The sequence below is a fragment of the Phalacrocorax carbo genome, chromosome 4 (assembly GCF_963921805.1).
Source record: "Phalacrocorax carbo chromosome 4, bPhaCar2.1, whole genome shotgun sequence".
Lineage (NCBI taxonomy): Eukaryota > Metazoa > Chordata > Aves > Suliformes > Phalacrocoracidae > Phalacrocorax > Phalacrocorax carbo.
The window spans coordinates 79,974,218-79,997,550 of NC_087516.1; the positions used below are offsets into that span (position 1 = coordinate 79,974,218).

The 23,333-nt window shown below is 42.6% G+C and overlaps 1 protein-coding gene and 1 long non-coding RNA gene across 3 annotated transcripts in view; one reads left to right on the forward strand and one right to left on the reverse strand.

Moving 5' to 3' along the window:
• LOC104052011 (bifunctional heparan sulfate N-deacetylase/N-sulfotransferase 4) overlaps nt 1-23,333 on the forward strand; it is a 106,707-nt gene that overhangs the window by 33,893 nt on the left and 49,481 nt on the right. For both annotated transcript variants that reach the window (XR_010372812.1, XM_064450567.1), the window contains exons 3-4: nt 13,037-13,124; nt 18,156-18,310. Coding sequence is in view for 1 of the 2 variants with exons in the window: in XM_064450567.1 (XP_064306637.1) it covers nt 13,037-13,124; nt 18,156-18,310 (243 nt within the window). In the remaining variant the exon portion in view is untranslated. The remainder of the gene's footprint in view (nt 1-13,036; nt 13,125-18,155; nt 18,311-23,333) is intronic.
• Nucleotides 18,205-23,333, reverse strand: part of LOC135313185 (uncharacterized) — a 93,697-nt gene continuing 88,568 nt past the window's right edge. The window contains exons 3-4 of the long non-coding RNA XR_010372814.1: nt 20,217-20,342; nt 18,205-18,289 (exon numbers count right to left, since the gene is read on the reverse strand). This is a non-coding gene — a long non-coding RNA (uncharacterized LOC135313185). The remainder of the gene's footprint in view (nt 18,290-20,216; nt 20,343-23,333) is intronic.

The window sequence follows — 23,333 nt, forward strand, 5'->3', positions numbered from 1 at the left end:
TATATTTCTCCCATTTTTTTGGAAAGGCATGGTGATACTTTTTAACCATACATCTATGACCTGGTCTAGTTGGAGCTCACTGCAGGGGGGTTGGACTAGATGAACTCTAAAGGCCCCTTCCAACCCAAACCATTCTATGATTCTATGACCTGAAGCACTTCCTCTGGCTCTTAGAGTGATTTGTTCTCCTTTTTTCCTAAATTTACCTGCATTTATGAAAAAGTAACCTCCTGGAACCTCTAGAACAGTTGATTTCAAATTTGTGAGCTTCATTTGGTGATCTGGCTTGATTTTATTAGAGAACATACTGGCCTTTGATGTTTCTATTCAAGAGAATTGAGTAGAAACTTACCATGGGAGCGCCATTTTGCTTCGGATCTTCCAGCTTCCACCTCTCGACAACTTACTATGCTGTCTTCAAGCTGGGAAGGATAATAAAGCAGTGGTAAGGAGGAGGATTTTCTGGGGCGGAGGAATTTTGACCCCATCCTCAAGGACAAAAGCAGGCTTTATCTTCCTCTACTCTAAACTTGAAGGACATGAGAGTGGAGCAGTGGTCTGATCCCCGGTAAAAGAGATGAGGATGGTGTAAAGCAAGAACATTTGCCCTGCAATTCCCTTTTCATTTTACAGCAGCTTCCAATTCCAGTTAACAAACACAATCAAAACACGAAGTGAGCTTCCTAGATAACACAAGAATGTGTCATGAAGAAGGAAGAAGGATCAAAAAAAGTTAAGCTCTGCTGGACAAGTACCAAACATCTCAAAAATATTAAAAAGCAACACTTAATCCTAGTGATTTTTAAAGCACCTCCTTACTTGTCAAGATTTTGCAAACTCCAGTTTTCAGAATAACTGACGAAAACATGGAATTCTCCACAGCACCACCAGGGAAAGCTGAGTGACGGGAGTTTCCTAGCGAGCCATCCTTTTGTTCGAGAACAAAGGAAAATGTGACGCTGGCACAGATTTCTGTGAGCCTACGCAACTTTAGGGACTCTAGTTCTAGCCCAGTTACACTTTTTTACAGACTGCAGCCAGATGTCTCACTGCAATCCATTGAAGATAGAAGGGGACCTATAAAACCAACAAATTGATTAAATACAATTTGGGCTTTCTGTAAAATAGAGGCATTCCTATATCATTGGAAGTAAACGCAAAGGAGACTGTGTGATACGGGTATGTTACTTATCACTCCATTGAAAAATAATCCACAATGATTTAAAAGACAGCCCTTTCTCAATCTTAAGGCCTTTTTTATTTAATCCAAAAAGAATAGCAGAAAAATGGTTTTATCGCTTCACTGCAAGGTATGCTCTCACTGACAGCGCAACTAAGTCCAACTTTTTCTACCTGTTCAGGATCTACCTTCCTCTCCCCCGCCCCCGTACAACACAGTGAAATAGGTGGGCACGGCTAGACTGGGAAAAGACAATGACTGCTGCCTGTTTCCTCGCTCCCACCTAGCTCCAAAGCTTCTGGGAGCACCTCAGCACAACCAGCGGTGTTTGTGGGGTCCACAGGGTCTTGGGTCTCTTGCAGCTGCTGGCAGAATGCAGAAGCGCTGTGCCTGCCCAGCAGCCATTCTGTGCTGCCCAGGGAAGCGGCTGAGTCTCCATCCCTGGGGGTATTTAAAAGACAGGTAGACGTGGTGCTTGGGGACATGGTTTAGTGGTGGACTTGGCAGTGACCGGTTAGCGGTTGGACTCTACAATCTTCAGGGTCTTTTCCAACTTAAGTAATTCTAAGATTCTATGGTGCTTCTCGGTATCCCTTAGAAACTTAGAAACCAGGGAGTCTGATTTTTACAGAGTGGGTGGGCAATGGACAGGCTTGCAAAGGGGAAAAAAATACCAGCCCACAGACACAGCTGGTGTATAGGTGCTAGAAGTGACGCGAAAGGTATACAGAAATGATTTGAGTGAATGATTTGAGATTCCCATTACATACTTTAGAAAGAGTTATAAGGAAAAATAGCAATTAACACACGACAGACAACAAAACAGGAAGACCCTGCACACTGAGCATATGTGTTTAAAAACATCTGTCCACAGACAAAAAAAAAAAGCTGAGGAGAGGCATGTTTCTGGTCTGTCCTTCTGCATTTGGATATTTTGGACATTCCCATTTTTCCCACTTACAGCAGGAACAGGAAGAGAGAGATTAGTAACTGCTGTGTTTTCCTTGTTCCCCTTCCCAGTCCGAAAGCTTTAGAAGCTCTTCGTTTAAACATACGGAGGCACCTTAAAGCCAGTGGTTATATCAATCATCGCACAAACACACCCACTCTGAAAACTGAAGGACAGACCTGAGTTTTGAATGTATCACCTCTCTTCCAATCTCTCCTTTATGATTGAATGTGTGTTAAAAAAAAAAAAAAGCTTAATTCCACCACAAAGCATACACACCAGTTAGTTTTTAAGCAGTAACTTTAAATTAGAAATTTAAGATTGCTGGTAGGAGTTCAGAATTTTGAGATAACTGTCCACTATGAGAATTTTAGGGATTTTCATTTTTACGACAAATTGCCCAAGTAAATGATTTCCAGGGGCAGTAAAGGAGCAGACAACCACTCTGATTAAACCATAGTACATCCAGATCCATAAATTAAAGAAGATAAATAAGTAGCCTCCATTAGTCCAGCTCTTAAATAATTTATAACATCTGAGTGCCTACCTATAACAGGTTTTTTTGTTGTTGGTGGTGGGTGTTTTTTTTGCTTAAAGAAGCAATTCTGAACAACCAAGAAACAAAAGAAAGAACGATAGCATAAACAACTAAAACAAAATGTAGTTGATGGTACTTCTCCTTTACTCTGTATTGGTATCGTGCCAAAGAAGGGGAAACTTCGATCTTTCTTTGGCAGGCCCTAAACATTACTTGAGAGGAACTGTAAATACCAGTCTCTGTGTTCTACTATTAGTGACATGCAGCACAGTGACTGACACCCATAGAATTTGCTGCAACAGGATCACGATCGCTGAACATGAATTTTTTTATTAACATACTATTTTAAATCTTGATGTTGTCCCTTTAAAGCCTCGAGATGGTTTTCCCTTTCAATACTTATTTTAGTTTTGGCGTTCTTTTTGTGATTGATCAGAGCTAGATGATGGTTCTGCCTCTGATTTTCTGGCTTCTCTCACGCTAGCGCTCCAGCAGGATTACAGACAAACTCCACCTGCCTCGTGCAGATGTGGATATGGGGCAAAAGGCAGGAAGCATCTTTCCTTTCCTCTGTGTGGCCGTTGTACTGGCCAAGCAGAACTGCAGCCATAGGGAGCATGGGAGCTGGGGATATTTGCTCTTTAGAGATCACACAGCCTCTGAAAAGAGTAGGAAACAGCAGAAAACAGCATAAGGCTGTACTCGCTGCTCCCCAGGCAGCAGCCAGCAAAATTGTCAGACTGCAAAGAGAACCAGCGCTCATGTCCATGAAGGGTTGGGACATCCTTCTTGGCAGGGGAAAGGCTCTCACGGCACACCACGCAGCAGGGCTGGCTGCCTCCATGCTGGGGGAGCAAGGACCAGCTCCTTCTCCAAACTGTCGTTCCAAGCCTGCACTTCGAGCAGCCTATGGGCAGGAGAAACCAGCTTCGCAACGGGGCAGCATCCTGCCGCTGAGATCTGCCGGGAGCTCCGAGTCTGAGGTGGGAGAGTGTGGGACCCCAGTTCAGAGGCAGATCCAGGCACAAGACAAACAGACCCTTATTTCTAAGGGGAGAAGGAACCAGCAGAGAAAGCTGCAGACTCAACCTGTTTTTCAGACAAGTGTCTCTTAATGAAGGGCTGCCTTCACTGGCTCTGCTTGGAGGCATCGAAACCACTGCAGCTGAACAGATTAAGAGAGAGAGAGTTGGGAAATTTCACATTTAAGCATATTTTCCAGCATGGTCTGCAACAACAGGAGGGAGAAAGGTTGATGGACATCATGTAGATTCTTCAGTTCCTTCCCAGAAATCTGAACTATTACTACTGCCGTTAAATTCTGCCTCAAATAATAAACAGTTAGTTGCGACATTGCTAATGTTGATATTGCTGTCACATTACAAACAAGGAAGAAAGGGCCATGGCCTTGCAAGGACACTGTATCTGGCTCATAATCTCATTCAGAGAGCAAAATACTTAACACAGTTTTCCGTTGACAGGGCAGGTGGCCGGGGAGAAGATGGGAGAGCTATTTAAATTACACTAAGCATTCCTGATCATGGTGTTTGTTTTAAAAACTGGACCAAAAATCCTTCATCTACAGCTGGCAGATTACCTTCTCCTGATTCCCAGGCCTGAATAGCCTTTCTCTGAGAGATTTCGTTTGCCGAAAACCTTAAGCTTTTGAAAAAAATCAGAGTCGATAAGAAATAAGCTCTAAGCCCCTTCACTGCCCTGCTGAAAGTGTCACCGGCTCCTGTCCCTGCTGCATGCCGCCTGCAGGGAGGGACGCTGGTCGGCAGTGGGGCTAGAGCCAGCAGGCTCTCCCCACACACACAGCCACAGGGAATCGCCGCCCATTCTCAGCTTGGGCACGTGCTGGTTTTTCCCTTCCAGGGTTTGTGAGCAGATTTGGTAAGTATTCCTAAAAAATCCTTCAGAATCAGTAGTGATTTATATAAAAGACTCTCAGTGATTTCCCAAATAGGCTGTAAATCTTTTTGGTGGATAACGCTGACACAGAACAGCAATCACTGCTAGCAGGTAACCACTGCAAGCCGTACCCAGCTCCGATGGTACCAGCAGCAGATCCCATGGCCGCTCCTTGCCATACCTAATGCCTTTGATCTTCCCCAGCCAGATACTGCTGGAGAATTGGAAGCAATTGCATTGACTCATCTATATGGTCCTGGTTAAAATAAAGCCTGCGTTTTATTAATGCTTTTTATTTTTAGTTTACACTTTTTGCCCTGTTAGACTGTCCCCTTGCTCTACATTTTTGCTTTTTGGTGCTAGATATTCTAACAAGTACAAGATGGTTGGCTACTAATTCCTTTTTCCAAGAAGAGACACTGAATAATTGCCATGGCGATTCATATACGTGCACCCACACGTGTGGGGTTGGTCAGGGCGCTCTCACTGTCGGGGTATCTGTGTCACTGTCGTAGCATCATCTCTCCTATAATACTTAACACCAAAAGCCACCTTCTGAGCTCTCAGGTGATGTTATTAGCCAGTTACTCATGAGTAGCTAAGTAAATTTGGTGCAATATCACCCCATTCATCTCATTCAGCTGAAACTAGCTGAACCTTTAGTGGAACAGATGCATTCCTCTGTGCTGAATTAAATGCAATTAGACTCCTGACAGTTTTCTCACTTTAGGACAGAGTTATGAAATCGCAGCAGAAGTAGATCTGATAAATTGGGCATTCCACTCAAAGGAAAAATAGATTCCTCTGTTTGCAATAAACACGTTACACATGAGTGCAAAACATGACTTTTTTTCTTGTTTCAAATGAACCCACATATCCTCTCAGACCTCACACTAAGGCAGCTACTCCAGGGAAATGCTGAACAGACTCAAGTAATAGCTCTATAATAAAAAATAGATCTGCAGAGAGAGCTGGCTGTGTTCAGCACCATCAGAGACCTTCCTCTTAATTATTTATACGGCGCTATAGATTAGCATAGTACTTCACAGAAATAAATACAAAGAGAAGCGAAGTCCCGTATCTCAGGAAGGCAGGGCAGCGGCCGAAGCCCTCCTCCCTTCGCTGGGTGCGGCGAGTGGGCTGCAGCCAGCCCTGGGAATTACACCGTCTGTATAATGCACTGGGTGAAAAGTCTCTTAAGAGGGAATGTAAATCTGTGAGGGCTGACAGTTGCCCATTGATCCAGCGCCTGGTTAACAGCTATTCAAATCAGTTTTGGCATAGGGTAAATAGTACAAGTGATTTCAAAATCCCATTAAGGGTTTGACTAACTTTAACCCCTAAACTCCTTTCAAAATCTAGCCAGCGAGTCAATACCGTGAATTCTTTATAATTCCTACACTATAATATTAAATAATTTTCTATTAAAACTTTGTTATAAGCATGTGAAGTGGGCTGAAATCCTCACCACACAGGAATCAATGACTCAGCTTCACCCGGTTTATGAATTCCTCACCGAGCTGTCTTTTAAGAAGTGCAGACACAGCTGGTTTGATTGTCCCCCTTATGGCGGGAATTTGTGCTCCACACCAAAACCTAAGGAACCTGGAGTCTTGGTCATGCAGTGACCCTGTCGGTGATGCCAGGCTAGACATTATTCTTTAAATTCAGTTGTCCTATCAGAAAAAAGCGTGTGCCTAGCTATTTCATACCATCCTTATGATGGTTACCGTGATTATTACTATTTCATGGCAGTCCGACAGAGATTGCATTGACTCTGAAGACTGCCAAGACCACATCATGCATCGTCAGATTTTTTTTTCCTAGCATAGATTTCGGGGAGGGAGCAAGAACAGGAAGAGGCAAAAATCAAATCCTGACAGCATCTGCTTGCAGTGGAAAGAAACACTGCTGAAAGTATTTGCCTTTTTTTTCTTCCTCTGCAAATTTTCAGCTGGAAATCAAGAGCAAAACTACTCCTTTGTAGTCCTCCAACTTTCTACAGACCACCAGCAAATTGCTGCACAGAACAGCTTGGGAGTAAACCTCCGGGCTATATAACTGCAGAGCATTAAGGACAGATGCTAGGAACAAAAATGAATAAATGCATTAAAAGGCTTCCTGGTATTAATAACAAGTATGTAGCACAGAAGCCTGAGAAAACTGTCTTGAAGTGAAAAATAAAGGGAAAATCTTCATCAAATCTTAAAGTAATTTTGGTTGGAAGGGGTTTCTCGAGCTGATCTAGTCTAAGCCCCTGCTCAAAGCAGAGGTAACTTCCCAGTTAGATCAGATCATCTCTCAAAGGACATATTTCCCAGCCCTTCTGGGCAACCTGGCCCAGGCAAAAATCCTATTTACTGAGCATCGTATCTAAACATCACATATAGGAAGATTTACTCTAAAGAATATCTACATTTATATTTGCATATATTTTATACCTACAGTACCTATAAATAAATAGCAATGGGTGTGTAGTGAGCATATATGTATTTTACGCACACACACGAAAGAAAGAAAACCTGCAGCAGTGGAGTCGCTACCCAGCACTAGGATCCCTTCCCAAATGAATGATGACTTTGAGTAATGGCAAGTTAGCACATTTTTGACAAGATTCTCAGTCATAATCCCTCAGATGGTGATGCGGCAACATAACCTTGGCCGTGTAGCCCTGGGATGCCAGACACTGGCACATCCTCCTGTGCCAGAAGCACTTCCTAGAATGAGTCCGCGGAAATAAAATAATTCATGATGACAGCAAATTATAGACACACTGAAAAGCAGAAATACCTACCTTCCCCTCCTTCCCTTGATCTCCTTCCAAACTGCATGAAGAACTAGATCCTTTCTCATCTGTCCTCCACTTTGTGCAGTCCTCATGGACAGGCTGCATAGAAACTCGGGATCATGTTTCCTTGGGCAGCTCTACCTCGCGGAACGCCCGTAGGCTGGGCATCATGACCACAGAGATCCCTGCCACAGAGACAGGAACCTCCAAGGTCTTGAGTTTTTTTCTGGTTCCCAAAATCCACATTCACGATATTGCCTCTGGAAGGCCACAGGTATGACCAGAAGCCCGAATGAAACACTGGGCTTCCGGCTCCACGTTGGCGTAATGTTGAGTCCTGCAAATCTTGGGTCCCTCCTAGGCTCCTCCTGATGCTCTCAGACATGTTTAGCAACTTCTGGGAAGGTCCCTGAAACATCTGCAAAAGGCAGGAATTTCCGTTCAGCTTTACAGAAATAATGTTTAGAGCTGTTATAAGGACGTTTTGACGGTTTCAGTTTTCATGCTAAATGACGTTTACGTTTCACAGGCTGTTAGGATTTCCCTCCAAAACCAGGTTTTAACTTTTCACCAGCTGTTCCCACAGACACCGGTCCCTTCTTTCCCAAACGCTTTTCCTGTCTCTAGCAGTGTTACCTGTGATGTGAGCAGCTTCTCGAGTGAGAGGTACATGAACCAAAGTTTGTTAGCCTGCCTTAAGATGGTGCCCAGGTGTAAAACGCCAGGCCCAGGATCTGTGTGTTAATTCCTTTAATGAATGTTTTTTTTCTTTTGTTTGTCTGAAGTTTCCACTCTGTATTTTCACGGAGGGGGATCGCTAATCCCCTTTACGTGCATTTGCACAGACACAAACACACGGTTGCGTACACCTCTGTCTCACTCCCAACAGCCCCCAATATTGATCACATTTGCCTCACTTTCCCCGATAAGAAACATGAGATTAGTTTTTGTTGGCTCAATTAATCTGGCACCTGTCCTCTGCACCCTATAAATCATTGCACATGCAAGGAAGGGCTCATGCTTTAGCAGTAGTATTGATCCACGCAGACCTTTGGGTTAGGAGTAAAGCCTCTTTAATTACTTTGGCTGGCTTTCAGGGGGTTTGGGGGAGGGTTTGTTGGTTTTCTTGAGGGGTTTCTTTTGGTTTGGGCTTCTTTTTTTTCCCCAATGTCTTGGGAAGACTAGTACCACACTTTAGCGTTGTTATCACTTGGCTTAGATTTGGAGTTTTGGTCCCCAGAGAAACACCTTCTACCTCAGCCTGGCCTGCCCATGCTTGGCATCAAAAATCAGAGAGTCATTCTTTTACCTCCTCTAAGGGTTTGATAACCTCTTCACTTTCTTTAGCCAGAGGTGTTTTGACCTTTAATTAAAAGGAAAATTTGTTGTCTTCCATTCAGAAGGCAGCAAATAATGAACTCATTAAAATGAGGTTAGTGTTCAGGCCTTAGAGCAATAAAAGCCGAAGTCTCATTAGCAGCTAACAATCCAGAACATAGCACATAAATAAACCTAATATGGCAGAGCAAAATGCCTTGGTGCATTAAATTTGAGCAGAATCAAATGTTTACAGTCAATGATGTCTGGGGCATGAAGTTTTAATGTACTTAATAAAGGAAAGCAAATTGCTTCCTATTAGGCATGAAATGTTACTGCAGAAATTGCCCCAAAAAGTTTATTATGTAAATGAAGGATAGAGTTATAATTAACAAGGACATAGCAGGAAAATATCACTTCTGCTTAATAGATGCGCCAATTATGAAGAATAAAGACACGGCAACTTCAAATCTACAAAAGGTAATTATATGGATTAATGTAAAAGACTGCTGAATGTAAATGCAATATAAAAAAGAAACCGTATCTTGTGGGTGTCACAGAGAGAAACCTCCTTGACAAAGCAAAGAATCAATTAATAAAACGAAACCCACAAGTTCTGAGAGATTCCAGGCAATTAAGGGTTTGTATTTGAAAGGACAGCTTGGATTACCTTAAAAAAAAAAAAAAAACAAAACAAAAGAAAACAATCAGAAACCAAAACCAGAAATGAATTTTGCTTAGCCTGGCACTGAGACGCGCCCGTTTGCCCACGTGCGGGTGTACTCCGTGGTTCTTTCCTTGGAGAACGATAATTATTTAGCATGATCTATTTAACTATCCAAAAATAAAACAACAGTGAGTTCCAGCTGTTGCTTTAACACCCCCCTATGAGTTCAATGGGGAACGTTAACTGTATTTTCACATGCAAGTAGTTTTCCTCCATTTACAGCCCTTTTAAGCCCCAGTACTCAGAGAAATAATAAAAAGTAATCCCACGGACTGGAGGCAAAGACACACACTGGCAGATGGAACTTAAATACTGTGGTCAGATGAAATATCCGGGAGAAAAGTCTGCCCTGCAAAATAAGATTTGTCATGCCTTTTTTGTTTTAATCCACATTCCTCTACAGGAATTGCCCTTCTGCTGCAGTTGTGGGCAGCGCCTACCTTTCTCCCTCTGTGCAGGCAGCAAAGTCCAAGGTCAGCATGCAACGGGATGGGGATGAGACAGGGAGAGGCGAGCCCCCAGGGGAGGGGGGCTGCCAAGGGAGGCTGGGGACAGCACGACCAGGCAGAGCGTGAATAGCTGTGTTTGCACCTGGCCTTGGGTAGGTTTTCCAGCTGTTAAAATTCACGAGCCCTTCCCCATCCTGCAAACCCTTTGAATAAAATAAATACCTTCTGCCTGGCGTGAAGGCTGTGCAAGTTCCAGAAAGGTTTCTGGCCCTGGATACCAGGGATGCGCAGCTCCTCCACCCTGCACCACGCAGGAGCCGGGCAGCGGGAGGACTGCCCGAGCGGCAGCGTTGGCGGCTATCCCCACAAACAGGCAGGGTTCGCCCACCCGGGAGAGTGCGAGAAGGGCGATGGAGGAAAATCGTCTGCTCTTCTCCCGCCGTGGCACTTTTCTGTGCTGCGTGTCTGTACCTCCAGGAGACAAAAGTTCTCATCATTTACTATGCAAAGTTACCAGCGAAGGCAGTATGAGCCATTAGCGATTTTGTTTGAATATATGTTTATTAAAAATAGGGAAGGCAGACCCTAATCAACTAAACAGAGACTGGGATTTTTATGTTAAGGACGTGGAAGACATTAAACCCACACACAAACAGGCAAGCAGTGACAAAATAAGTTTGGACTGACTTAGCCGACAATATATTCTTAGTATTAAAAAAAGGTGAGGTCATGAAAATTAAGTTTAGCTGCATATTAAATATATTAATATGCACATATGGAAATCGCAATTAAACAAGTCTTTAGGACCAAGCCAAATCCAGTTTGAGTGACAGATTTGCCCTTTAGACAGAGAAAATTGCTTGACACGCTGCAGGTTACAGGATTTACATCTTAATCCTTCGCTCTGTGTTTTTAATGAGACCTCGCTGAGCTGGCAGCCTTCTGCCTGTCCCGCAGTTCTGTCGTCTCGCAGAGATGTGAGTGTGAGGGCAATGAGAGAAAAAAAACTCAAAGCGATGTAATGATGTTTGTTTCGTGTACCTTTTTATACTATATGTTAAGTGATGATAATTTCTCAATACGTTCTTTCCTCAAAGGAAAACTGAATTGATTTTGCTCGGCCCATCAGTCTTTCTCAACATACATAAAATGCTCTAGATAGCTTGGAAAATTACATTCTAAAATATGACGACTCACATTCTATGCTTGTGACTTTAATGGTGTTAATTTAGCGCCAGTTTTTACCAGCTGGGGATTTTCCTCAATGTCTTAGCTAACAGTGGTGTTGAGCTCTAAGGTTTTACATTTTAGCGAACATTTAGTTGTTATATATTATGTAAATATAATCTCAAGTGTGAAATTGTCACAGGATTGAAATTATCAACTTATTAAATGTCTGGCAAGATAGGCTGGAAACCATACTGCCATCTTAATATTTAATGCTAAAGCAAAAGAGTTACTGTCATTAGACCCCTATATTTCCTTTAGCAAGGAAAGGAATTTGCTTGGTGACTGTTGCAGCCGATAACCCCGCTCTTTGTTTTACATCTTCCTTAACACCCAATAAATGTTTGTACTTAAACAAACGAAGGCAGACGCACACCGCCTGACAATCTCTTGTATTACACTCCCGAGCTGCCTGGCCCCCGAACGACGCCTGCTCAGGGGCTGGCTGTTAGCAAACGAGGCTTCAGAAGAGGCTTGTGCTCCAACGTGCGCGGTGCCCAAATATCTGCGTAATTAGGAGGGAGGCAGTAACTTTAAGAAGATAATGTCCTACAGCACACGCTGACAGCACGTCCCAACCCTCTGCAGTGCAAAGGAAATACGATAAATCAGGAGACCACAGAAACCTGACCTGCTTAGCTCTGGGCGGGGATTGCAGAGGCCGTCAGTCTGCACCTCAGCTTCTTAAACCCTGGGTTCATCATTTACACCGGACTGGCGATACTTTTGGTTCATGGTCACAAGCAGAGTTTATTGTCGCTGCTTTTTAAATTAGTCAAGAGGGTTGTGCAAAAAGGTGAAACTATTTTCCTGTGAAGTGAAATTACTAATGACCATACAAAATATAATTTTTTCCAAATGAAAGGAAACATTAGCTGGACTCGGCCCGTGTGTAAACCACTGCATTCATTCATTTTGCCTTTGAACTGTGCAAGAACATGAACACTCGATCAATAGAAAGGTTATTAATAGATAATGGGAAAAGTTCTCAAGAGCCACATAATGGAGACACAGAAAACTGATGAAAATAGAGCTTATAACCCATTCAACATCGGCAAGACCAATAGGGAGACAAATGCACTACCAGTTTCACATATGTAGCATGTCCAAATTACGTGGGCTGGTGATTGAAAGCAGAAAGATATCTGTGCAGCAAGGACTATCTTTAGAAGCAGTGCTGAGCTGACAAATAACAGTGAATGTAGATAGCTCACGCAGCCTGAACCATCTTTTCTCTTCCTCTAGTGGCTGGAAATACGTCCAAGAAAAAATGGATAGGTGACCAAGACAACGCCTATTACTTCTACAAGCAATACCCTTTTCCTCCATTTCATTTAGATTGCTCTTATCTTTGGCTGGAGGAAGGAATAAAAATAGAGAGGGATTTAATTCCTGACATGGACACTACTTCTACCATAGGTCAAAACTGGAGTTTTGCTCATTCACACTTAGGCCTGAATTTGGTATTCAGACACAATCAAAAATGTTTCGGCAGGTAAGTAAATCCCAACGCCTCGGCATCTGGATGACAAGTAGCGTTCCTAATTTTACTTTGCATTTTAAGCACATTTTATCAAGCTTCATTAATAACCCAAAGTATGGGTGACTTAGTGATTCAGCGTATCAATCCCTCCGAATGGCCGGATTCAAATTCTGCCATAGATCACTGCAAGCATCGTGCAGTGTCTTGGTCCAAGTTACAGAACTACCACCTACTTTGCTACTTAGGTACTATTACTACCGTTGCAAGACCACCAAAGCTGATGGAACAAATTAATCTCACTGTAATAGTCTTATAAAAAAGAATGAGCCCGAAATAAAATGTGAAACATTTAACAGGATCTTATATTTTTGTATCTCCTCAGTTGGACACAACATTTAAAATGAGGCATTCCAAAAATTAATATTCATTTTTCTAAATGCATGTTAATTTCTTATTTATTTCAGGCTTTACTAGAGACTCAAAATTTACTGCGCACTCAGGTTGCAAATTTTACCTTCAACCTTGGATTTTCAGGAAAATTTTACCACACAGGTAAGAAGGAACTTCATGCTCTCAGGTAGCTGCAGTTAAATAGGTGACAGGGTTTTAAGCCTAGCTTTAAACACGCCCTCTTTAAATAAGATCTTGACTCGGTGGAGCAGTGGGAAATACATGCTCTACCATTTTAGCATCTGGTGTCTAATTCAGTGTCCAAAGGCGCAAAGGTACGCTACAGGTGAGCTTCTCAGGAACACATAGATGCCCGCGGTACTTTCTGAAAGACATGCGGTAGTAAATCTTAGGGTTATTAAGCAGGCAAAGTAGCTGCTCAGATCACTATAATTCCACAAAAGGCAGGTCAGCACGGAAGACATACTAAGGTTTTTCCAGTATGATAGGTATAATGAAATATAAGAGATTGGAAAAATCATGTCTCATAACCTCTGAAGAGGCAGAAGCGTTTGAATGGGATGCACAAGATCTTGTTATGACTGTAAAGGTAATCTGTCTCAGCAGTCTGCAAATCAGGAGGGATGATAAAAGGACAACAAGATGAAAAGAAACTCGTATTGAAACCCTGCTCCTCTCACACTCTACGCAGTAACAAGTTGCACCTTGCACTGTGTTTCTGTGGAAGATTAGGCGCTTTTACGTCTCCTCCTCCTCAGGACGCCTTTCCCTCTTTTGCGCCATTTCTCCACAGCACAATGCCCCTTTATCTTTTCACTTTTGTTTTTCGTCCCCCTTTGCCTCCTCCTTAACGCTTTGCTGCGCCTCCACTCAGGCTTCCCTCTGCTGCCACTGAGCCATGCTGCTCCCTAGTTCTGCTAAGGCAAAAAAAGACATATTCAGCGATGCACATCAAAGGAGACACCTCCTGTCCTTCTCTTTTCCGAACCCCGCACCCTTCCCACCTTTGAAGACCAGCTCCCAAATCCTCAGCTGTCAACCCATTCGGCCACATTTAGTGGCACTCAAGGAGTGATGCTAGGGAAGTGGAGAGGCTTATCTGGAGCGGAGGAGGTGGCACTACAGCAGCAAGAGGATGGGAGGGTGAGTTTAAAAGCTAGCAGTGGTATAGTCCCAGCTGTCACAGGCCATGAGGTAGCTGCGGAGTAAGGCAGGTCACCCCTCTCAGTGTAGGTACTCCCCTTTTGACAGCCAGCATCTGAACACCAAACAGATGAGCTTATCCAGCTCTTATGTCTCCATTTCACCACCCGCCAGGAAAGTACCGAGGTCCCTGGGAGAAGGGGAGGTGAGGAAGCATTTAAGGGATGAGTAGAGAGAAGGAAACCAAAATGATGTATTTGTATCACTGTCACTTTCAAAGTGCAGGCTGTTTTCCCCTTGTGCAAGCACATAATGCTAAGCAACTGCTGCCCAGGAAACCTTACAGACTAAAGATACAGGCTGCAGAACCTGAGAAAAATGAGAGGTAGAGAAAGAGATGGAATTACTTGCCTGGAGTCATATAACAAGCCAGTGGCAGATGTGTGATTAGAGAGCAACTTTGGAGACAGAACTTCAGTATTCTCCTCACTTCATCTTGACCTGCCCGTGTAGTTATTCCTTCTGGAGATTAATTGGACAGACATGTAATACGGCAAAATAAACAAAAATAGACCAAGGCTCTGAGCTGCTCTAAAGCAGGATGCTGCGCGGTTGTGACCACCTACAGAGTAAAGCTGGTCTCGGTCATCAGTGTCCACTGCAGAGAAAGGTAGCTCAAGGAAGGGAGGAGGTGGAAAAAGGAATAATATTTTTATAAATGCTACGACATCCTGAACAGCAGCTGGCACAAAACACGCAGCTTTCCTACAAAAATCAACCCCCCCTGACCTGCCAATACATTTTTGCTTCGCTCATCCCAACGGCCTCCATATTGTTGTCGCAGGTCTTGTTGCCCAGCTGATATAATGCTGACCAAGTTCGGATTTGCTGCTGCTGTAGAGAGAGAAAATAGGAGAAGACGCATGTGTGCCTGTCCTCCTAAGGCTCTCAAGGCTTAGTAAAATAGCACAGAACCACTTAATGAGTTGAAGCATGTCGCTGCCTCCATTAAGGGACCTGCCGCTGCCGCCTGTACTCAGCGATGCGCCTGAGTTTTTAAGTGAACACTTCATTTACAGGTTGGTGGTGGCGTTTTGTCACATCAGCTTAGCAGAAAGGTTTCAAAGTATTCTCCATGCGATATACTCTTTATTGACTCATTATAAATAAAACATGGAAAGGTATTCTTTAATTACTGTAAATGTGGCTTCTTTACCCAGAGAGGCTTTTAGTATCAGATATCCAACATGTTTTATTAGGGCACTGTGACTGCTGTGCCTTATCGACTACCTTAATGTGTGATTTTGCTCTCTTTTCCAAAACTTGGATAATTTTAAAACTACAGGAGGGGGATGAGCCTGGGAATGTGTTGGCAGATTAAACAGTTATACATTTTCATCAAAAGACATCGCTGACACCTGTACTACAAATCCCCATTCTAGTCGGTAGCCTGCGCGCAAGCACAATAGCTGACACATCAGCCTCCCTGCTCGTCTTCTCACCACCACCATTCCCTTCTGTGGCACTGGCAAACTACGCACTGTAGACGTAACACTATTAGGGAAAACTGAGTAGACTTTATTAGCTGTGCAGTTTTAGCAAACACTTTCCACATGTTCATGCTGTGGCAACAGAAATTAAGATGTTCTCAGGATTTGCATTTAAGATTTACAAGATTATTGATAGCAACCTCAAACTTAGTTTCACTTTTGAGCTTGAAAGAGACCTCGAAGTTGCAGTTGTAGTTTTAAATTATGGGATTATTTATTACGCGCAAACAAACTTTGAATTATTACCTACCTGTGTGAAGTGCACACTGCGTCTCAAAGCAGATGTATGGTCACCTCCTTGATTGCAGGTCTACTGCATTTTTCAGATTTCACATTAAAATGAAGATAGAAAGTTACATAAAGAATAGTGATTGTACAAGAAATTAAAACCTCAAAATCCTTTGTTTTGCCTCCAATACTCTGACCAAGGGATTGGGAAAAAAATATTTGAACAATAAGGGCACTCACCAAATGCTCCATTAAACCTTTGCACGAGATTTTTGGAGGTAACGCTACTTAAGAATTTATAAAACTCAAACACTCTTTTAAAAGACTTGTAAAGAAAATTATCCTCAAAACTGACACCACCACCAAACGTTAAACTTCCGATCTTTCTGTTTGAGCTCTGCCATTACAGGGTGGGGCTGGTTTTATTTAAACTGGAAAGCGTTATGCTTTATCTTGTTTGACTTTTGTTATGGTAAAACAAAGCACAAAGTTTGATTAGTTGTATCTAAATTCTCAAAGAAACTCGAAGGAAAAATAGGATTTTAAAATACAGTTTTTAATAATGAAATAATTTCAAGAAGCATACTCTACTTCAGATGTTAATAAGGCACTAAATTATACTTTGACCTAAACTTTATGTCGAATTAGTGTAATTTTTAATACATTTGAATACCCACTTTTTTCCTCTTCATCCCTACCTTCAATTTTCTACCTTCGGGTTACCGAAGAGATCTTCGATGGCTTCACAAACTCCCATCCCTTTCTCTTCTGTCCTATCTTGAAAGCCCTTGTTAAGTTTGTTCCCCCACTCACATCTCCCGTGCACGTGCCTGGGTGACTCAGGTGAACCACATACCCCAAAAGGCAGGAGAGCGGTCATTCAACAGATGCAGCATACAGAAGTTTTGCATGAAGGAGCAGCCATCGGTCCTTTCTTTTCAGAAAGGAGTTACCTAGAAAACAAGGTTGTTTTCTTTTTCCAGCAGCACTCCGTCAGCAGGAGCAGCTTTCTTAGGACTTGCAGAATGCTGCAAAGAGGGGAGGTAGCGCGATTCAGCGACACCAGGAGAAAGTTTCAAAGTAACGCTCTGCTTGTGTAGTAGCATTCTTCAAAAAAAAAAACCAACCCCAAAACAACAAACCAACCACTGCAGAAGTGGAAAATAAAAATAAAGAGCTGAAGTGCATGCACTGAACAGCCATCTCTGTGTGTTCCTGCCTCATGCCACAAAAGTAAACAGTGACATCCACGAGGCATTTTCCTCCAATGAGTTTTGCAAAACATTGAAAGGCTTGTAAGAAGAAAAGATACCTATGTTTGCACCAGTAGACTGATTTTGACAATTATTTCTGTGACTGAAGCTAAATAAAAGCATTTAAATGGTAAAGGAACACAAGGGGAGACTGCTAATAAAGCGAATATTGTAAGTTGAGGGGTAAAGTTACTGAAACGTAACTTTGCCTTTCCAATTTCAAAAAGCACTGCAGACATTTGTCTGCACATGGTGGAAGCAGCCCTGTATCGTTTCTCAAATGGAAGGTTTTCTTTGTCACAACCACACGTGCTTGCTTCTGCCTGGAGCAGATACTCTTCACTAACACAGGAGTTTTTATTGATTTTACATCAAGATTAAACCTGGCAAAAGTTGAATACCGAACCGTAGGAAACAACATTTGGAAAGCCTTTGCCATTACCGCTTCATGTTTTCCACCTAATTATATTTTGAAACTACGGCAAACTTGTTTCCCACTTTACCAGAATTACCAGATTTCAGTTTACGGAGGCTAATAACAAGGCAGCTACGGGTGCGGGGTGGGGATTTGGCAAGGCTCTGGCACGCAGCTCTCTGCATGCCGCCCTGGCCAGCTACAACCGCGCAGTGTCTGATGGGACCAAAGCAGGTGGGTACAAGCCCATCCAACCTCCACCTTCATGGGGAGCCTGAACTTCTAAATATTCCTAGCGCATTACATAGGACAACAATCAGCACTTGAAGACTAATTCCTGTTAGAATTACTGTCCGTTAACACTGTGCCAGGAATAGAAAGGGATAGCTACCATCCACTGGTAGCTCACCTCACTCCTTTCGTGATATGGTAGAGCCTGTCTCACAGGGCGGTGAGACATCCAGGCCAAGGATGTTAGGGTTTATGGCAGCCTCTTCTGTGTTTAAAAAATAAAATTATGGGCATTTTCTGCTGTTGCTTTCCATTAACTGGTTTTTTTTTTTTCCCCTTCTTTCTTTTGCAGGGACTGAGGAGGAGGATGAAGGCGATGACCTGCTGTTGAGATCCGTGGATGAGTTTTGGTGGTTTCCCCATATGTGGAGTCACATGCAGCCTCATCTCTTCCACAATGAGTCGTCACTGGTGGAGCAGATGATCCTCAACAAAGAGTTTGCAATAGTGAGTAAAAGTTATCAAAATGTTCACACGGATACCTTTACATATTACAGCTATGCTTTCCAAGCCGTTTTAATGTTTATCTATATTATACATATTTACACAGATATGCAAACAAGGCAGGAAGATTGAAAATTCAGCCCCCAAAAGCCCCTTTCTCTGACTCAAACTTGGGCTGAATTTTACCTTAGCCTTTTTAACTGACGCAGGCTTTCTGGAGAGGTAGCAGCCCTTCACCCAAGCAACCTTGCGAGACCATATGGATCTGAAGCAGTGAAATCTCAGCAGCTATCAGCCGGCCTTTTAAGCTTCAGGAAGGGGTTTATACACAGGTTATCAGCGTGCTGAAGTCTGGTACAAACGTACTCGATAAGGGAGGCAGAAAGTTGCAGTGAACCCTAAATGTCGCGTATGGTTTGTGAGAAACCTTGAAGCGAATGAAGCACATAAGTGAAGCTGCTAGATTTCACTGTGCTTTTTTTTTTAGATGACCTGCTTGAAAATATGCTTTTTACATAGCCACCCTGTTGCTAATATTTATAGATAATGATGTTTCATTGTTGTTCATTTGAGTTGTTAACTTACAAGAGCTATCCTCCTAGCATTGCCCAGAGTACTTGTACTCCAAGGTCAGGTGGAAACCATTTAGAGTCTTTTCAGGGTAATTCTACTTGCTTATTGAGCATGACAAAGAAAACCTGAAATCTATAAAAGCTCATTCTGGAAAAGACACTGTGTGGTCTCTGACAAGGCATAGAAATGCCAAGCAACCGGAGCCCCTCAAAGAGCAGAGTGACACAGTGGGGCTTTCTCTGGTGCTCAGGGAACACAAGCCTCAGCCCTTCGCAGCTCAGAAGGGCCAGCCAGCAGCTGCCCCTTCATGCCTCCCATAAACCGAGGCACATCAGGAAGCAGGCAGAGGCAGATGCCTGAACAAGCAGTTGGAAGCAGTTTATTCCCTTGTTTAGGAAAATATTTTCCTAACAACCTTTAAAGAAAATTCATTAAAAATGGCTTAACTGTTTTCTTTTCTTGCCAGACTTTCCCCCTTCCCACCTCCTGCTTGGCGGGGTGTTAGTACAGAGGCATTTTAGATTACTGCTTCTCCTTTCTACAGTTCTGCTTTACTGTCAGCCTTCATTCTGGCATGGCCCCTTCATGCTTTTGGTGTAGCCTGGCCCAGAGACCCAAATATAGTTGAGATTTTAAACGGACAAGTAATTTTTTTAAATAATCTGCATCTCAAAAATACATGGTCTGTTCATCTTTAAACCTATGGGGAAATTCTCCTGGTATTTTCAGGAAATGTAAATTCCTCTAGGAGTAAAATCTACAGCATAGCATGAAAACAGGGCTTGTAATAGAATCTGTTTGCAACTTCAACTACAGCAAAATAAAGCCCACGTCCCTATCACTGAAGGGTTGAGACTCCTTAGGGTGCCTATAAATAAGGATCTGATGTCAGTGAAAGGCTGCTGCTATTAGAGTTTTATTTCCTTCTAACTTTTGGACAGGGGTTGTACCAACCTCTTAACCTTGAATCTATATGAGCTGTACAATTTACTTATGAGAACATTTCGTATCAAAAGGCTTCCTGTGAAATCCTCTCTGTGGGAGAAATTTATCTTCCTGATATGACAGCCTTCCCGATAGCTATCAGAGAGGTCCCAGCCATGTCTTCAGAGCAGTTTTGTATCCTCCCCTGCTTTCTCATCCTCAGCACCATATCTTGCTTGGGAAAGTAACTCCCTGTTCCACAGCTGCACTTCTGTAAGTCCTCCAAAGTTAAAGCAAACCCCTTTTCATTGTTCTTTGACTTCACAGTGGGCATCCAAATATAAACCAGAGATCCAGAACAATACACAGAAAAAATTGCTTGATGTCATAAGTTTTATTTGTGCTCCAGTACCTTTATTGAGTATTAGGGGGAGACAGCTTGATGCTGATGACATTTTCTCTTGCATTTCCCATTTGTTGACCATATGTTCCCACCTCTGTTTTAGCTGCAGGTAGAGGTGACACCTTGTGTCACTTTCTGCAAGGAAAGCCACAATAATTATTTGGAAGTATGATACATTCATTCTTCACCTAATGTGGTATTTCTTTGTTCATTTTTTTAAACATGGGTAAGAAGGTAACAGGGTCTTCAGGATGGGAGAGCACATCGTTATACCTGAGAACAACAGTCAAGGTTGCTTTAAGATCCCCAGTACTACAACAGAAATTCTGTTCATTAAGACCTGTTGGCTCCTCCTGGCTTCATCATTTCAGAAGAAAGCTAAAACAGATCACACTGTCCGGAAACCTGCACCCAAATCCCACCACAGTCAGCAGTTTCACCATGCAAGAGAGTATTAGGCTTGGGATTGACATTGTTCACTGGGGGAACTCCTTCTTTTGAGTATTTTGAGTATTGTGCATTAAAGTCAAGCTTAATAAACACAAGCCAGTGCACCCAAAACAGTATTTCATGGATATTATCGCACAGAGCTATAAATGTACATAAGCGTAATTTTTATTGGCTCTTGTATTTACACTGCATGCATAATCTGTGGTTTGCAGAAGCTCAAGTACACATACAGTCTGCTGAACACAGGCAAGAAATACAGGTGTTAGAGCTGGCAGCGAGATAAGAGACCTCGTTCTGTTTTACACAGCTATACCCATCCCTCATAATGATGCTCTATAAAATGGGGGCTTACAATTGCAGCCTGCCTCAAACAGCTGTATCACAAAATACACGCAGAAATCAGGTATGTAAACACTTTTGTATACATACAACTAATTGCTAATTAGGTATCTAATTGCCTTGATTTCAGTGCAGATATATATACCTCTGTGTCGCCAGGGCTTAGTAAAATCAACAGTCTTTAAAGGATTCCCTTACACACAAATTGCTTGAGAACCAGGAGGCTGCCTTTAACAAGAGGCCTCCAAATTATTTTACGTGTCACTGAGATGCTTATCGTTTCTGCTGTTTCATGCCTAGCTGGTGAGAGGAAGAGACTCTCTCACATCTTTCATGTTATTGCCCCACTGCCCTGGATCCAGCAGGCAGCATGTGAAGTTTTGCCTGGCAAAAAACCTTGTCCACACGCGCCTGAGCGATGGGCCCCCATCCGTAGCCCCATTCCCACAGCCCTCGCTGCCAAACCTCTTCTCAAGTGCTCGCGATATCCTCAGCCTAAGAGGGACAAGAGGCAGAGATTTTAACTGTGGTGAAGTGAGTTGCAGGCTACACAGAGCTGTGCTATCCCAATGTCATCTTATTTACATAAATATGGATGGTACACCTCAGAGCCCAGCTAAGGAAATGGCAAACAACATTTATTTTGATTATCAGTTGCGTTTGACTTGGTTGTGTTTTGTGTTTTTTTTTTTCCTATCAGAAGATCCCCAAAATCTTTTAAAGACACTAATCGATCAAGTCTTGGATTAAATTTTGCAAACTGATAACATCCCAAGTATTATTCTCCTTGTTTATAGGCAATGCACTTGATACACAAACAAGTAAGCAAATTGGGCGAGCAGAAGTCTCTGATAGTATATATTCCAAAAATAAAACAAACCAAGTTTCCCATGCCATCCTTTAATCACAAGATATCCTTCCTCCCTGCTTTTGTACATCCTTATCTGACAAAAACAAGTTGAATATATTTAATGCAAAGCCTGTAGCTCTTTTTGTCCCTCAATTTGTTTGCTCAGTGATTATCTTCTGTGCTCATTTGTGAGCACATGTGCCCAAAGCACAGTAGAGACAGGGCAAAAACTATCATCGACTGTAAAAACATAGCTGCAATCTGATATGAAGAAGTGAGAGACACATGTACAAAGCAAATTGATTCAGAGATACACATATTCAAAAAAAAAAAAACCCAAATCAATACAGAGCCTGTCTAGTAACATGCCTTGGCTTCAATCTCCGGCTTATAAACCAGCTACAGATGCACATTAGCACTTCCTCTGCCTAAAACTTTTGAGCTGCCCAAACCACAAAGAAACCATGAGCTTTTAATATACCAATTAAATACCAAGAATATGAAGACCAGTGACCACATATCAAAGGCAAAGTATCTACATGTGATGAAAACAGACTCTAATTTGTCCTATTATGAATATCTGTAGTTAATGTTGGGAAGGAGATGTGCCCACCAGAGATTGCCTCTAAAAATGTTCTGTAAATGGCCTGCATATATAGCATAACGTTGTCCTGCGCAGACAGGATGAGGTTTATTCTGCCTGAACTTAACGTCCTTCTGAAATAGTCCATCTTCGTTAGTGCTTTTGTCCAGCTCAGGCGTATGCTTTGTCAGCACATCTCTAAGACCGCCTCCACTTTCTCGGTTTTATTTGGTACCACGTGCACACAGAATCTGCATGTTTCCTAGTCACGCATAGCTTCCTCAGCGCTAGGCTGCTTTTCCTTATTTCACATCCTCAGAAACCTAACATCTTAAATCCCAACATCTTCTCTGCTTCTTGATAGCCTGCTACAGCGCAAAGCATGCCTAAAGCAGGAGCTGTGGTGGTATCTGGGAGGCTCCTGTGTAAGACTGGTTAAAAGCTGGCTGTTCCCACATCCCTGTCAATCCCAGATCTGACGCCAACACCAGGAAACCCGCTTCATTAAGACCCCTTGTACTCTCTGCTTGGCGCATTGTACAGCCACAAGGCAAGGAAGCACACCCCGGAGATGAAAAAGCAAAGGTGAAAGCAAATACCAACACGCAAAGCCCCCATATCCCGATAGCAATCACCTCTCATTTGCTGAACCATCTTGTGTAGCCAGAGCTTTTAAACGGATTTTAAAAGTTGAGAATTGAACTAAAAGTAATTGAAAGCGGAGATATTTAATCAATAAAAATTATCTGGCAATGTAAACCTTGAGAACAAAACCGTGGTTCCTTAAAGGATAAAATACAACACAACGCTTTTGTGACTGCTGCCAAGCAAGAAAGTAGCAAATTTGCTTACCAAATAAGAGAAGCTCTACTAAGTATTTTAAACTGACATAGCAACATTTAAT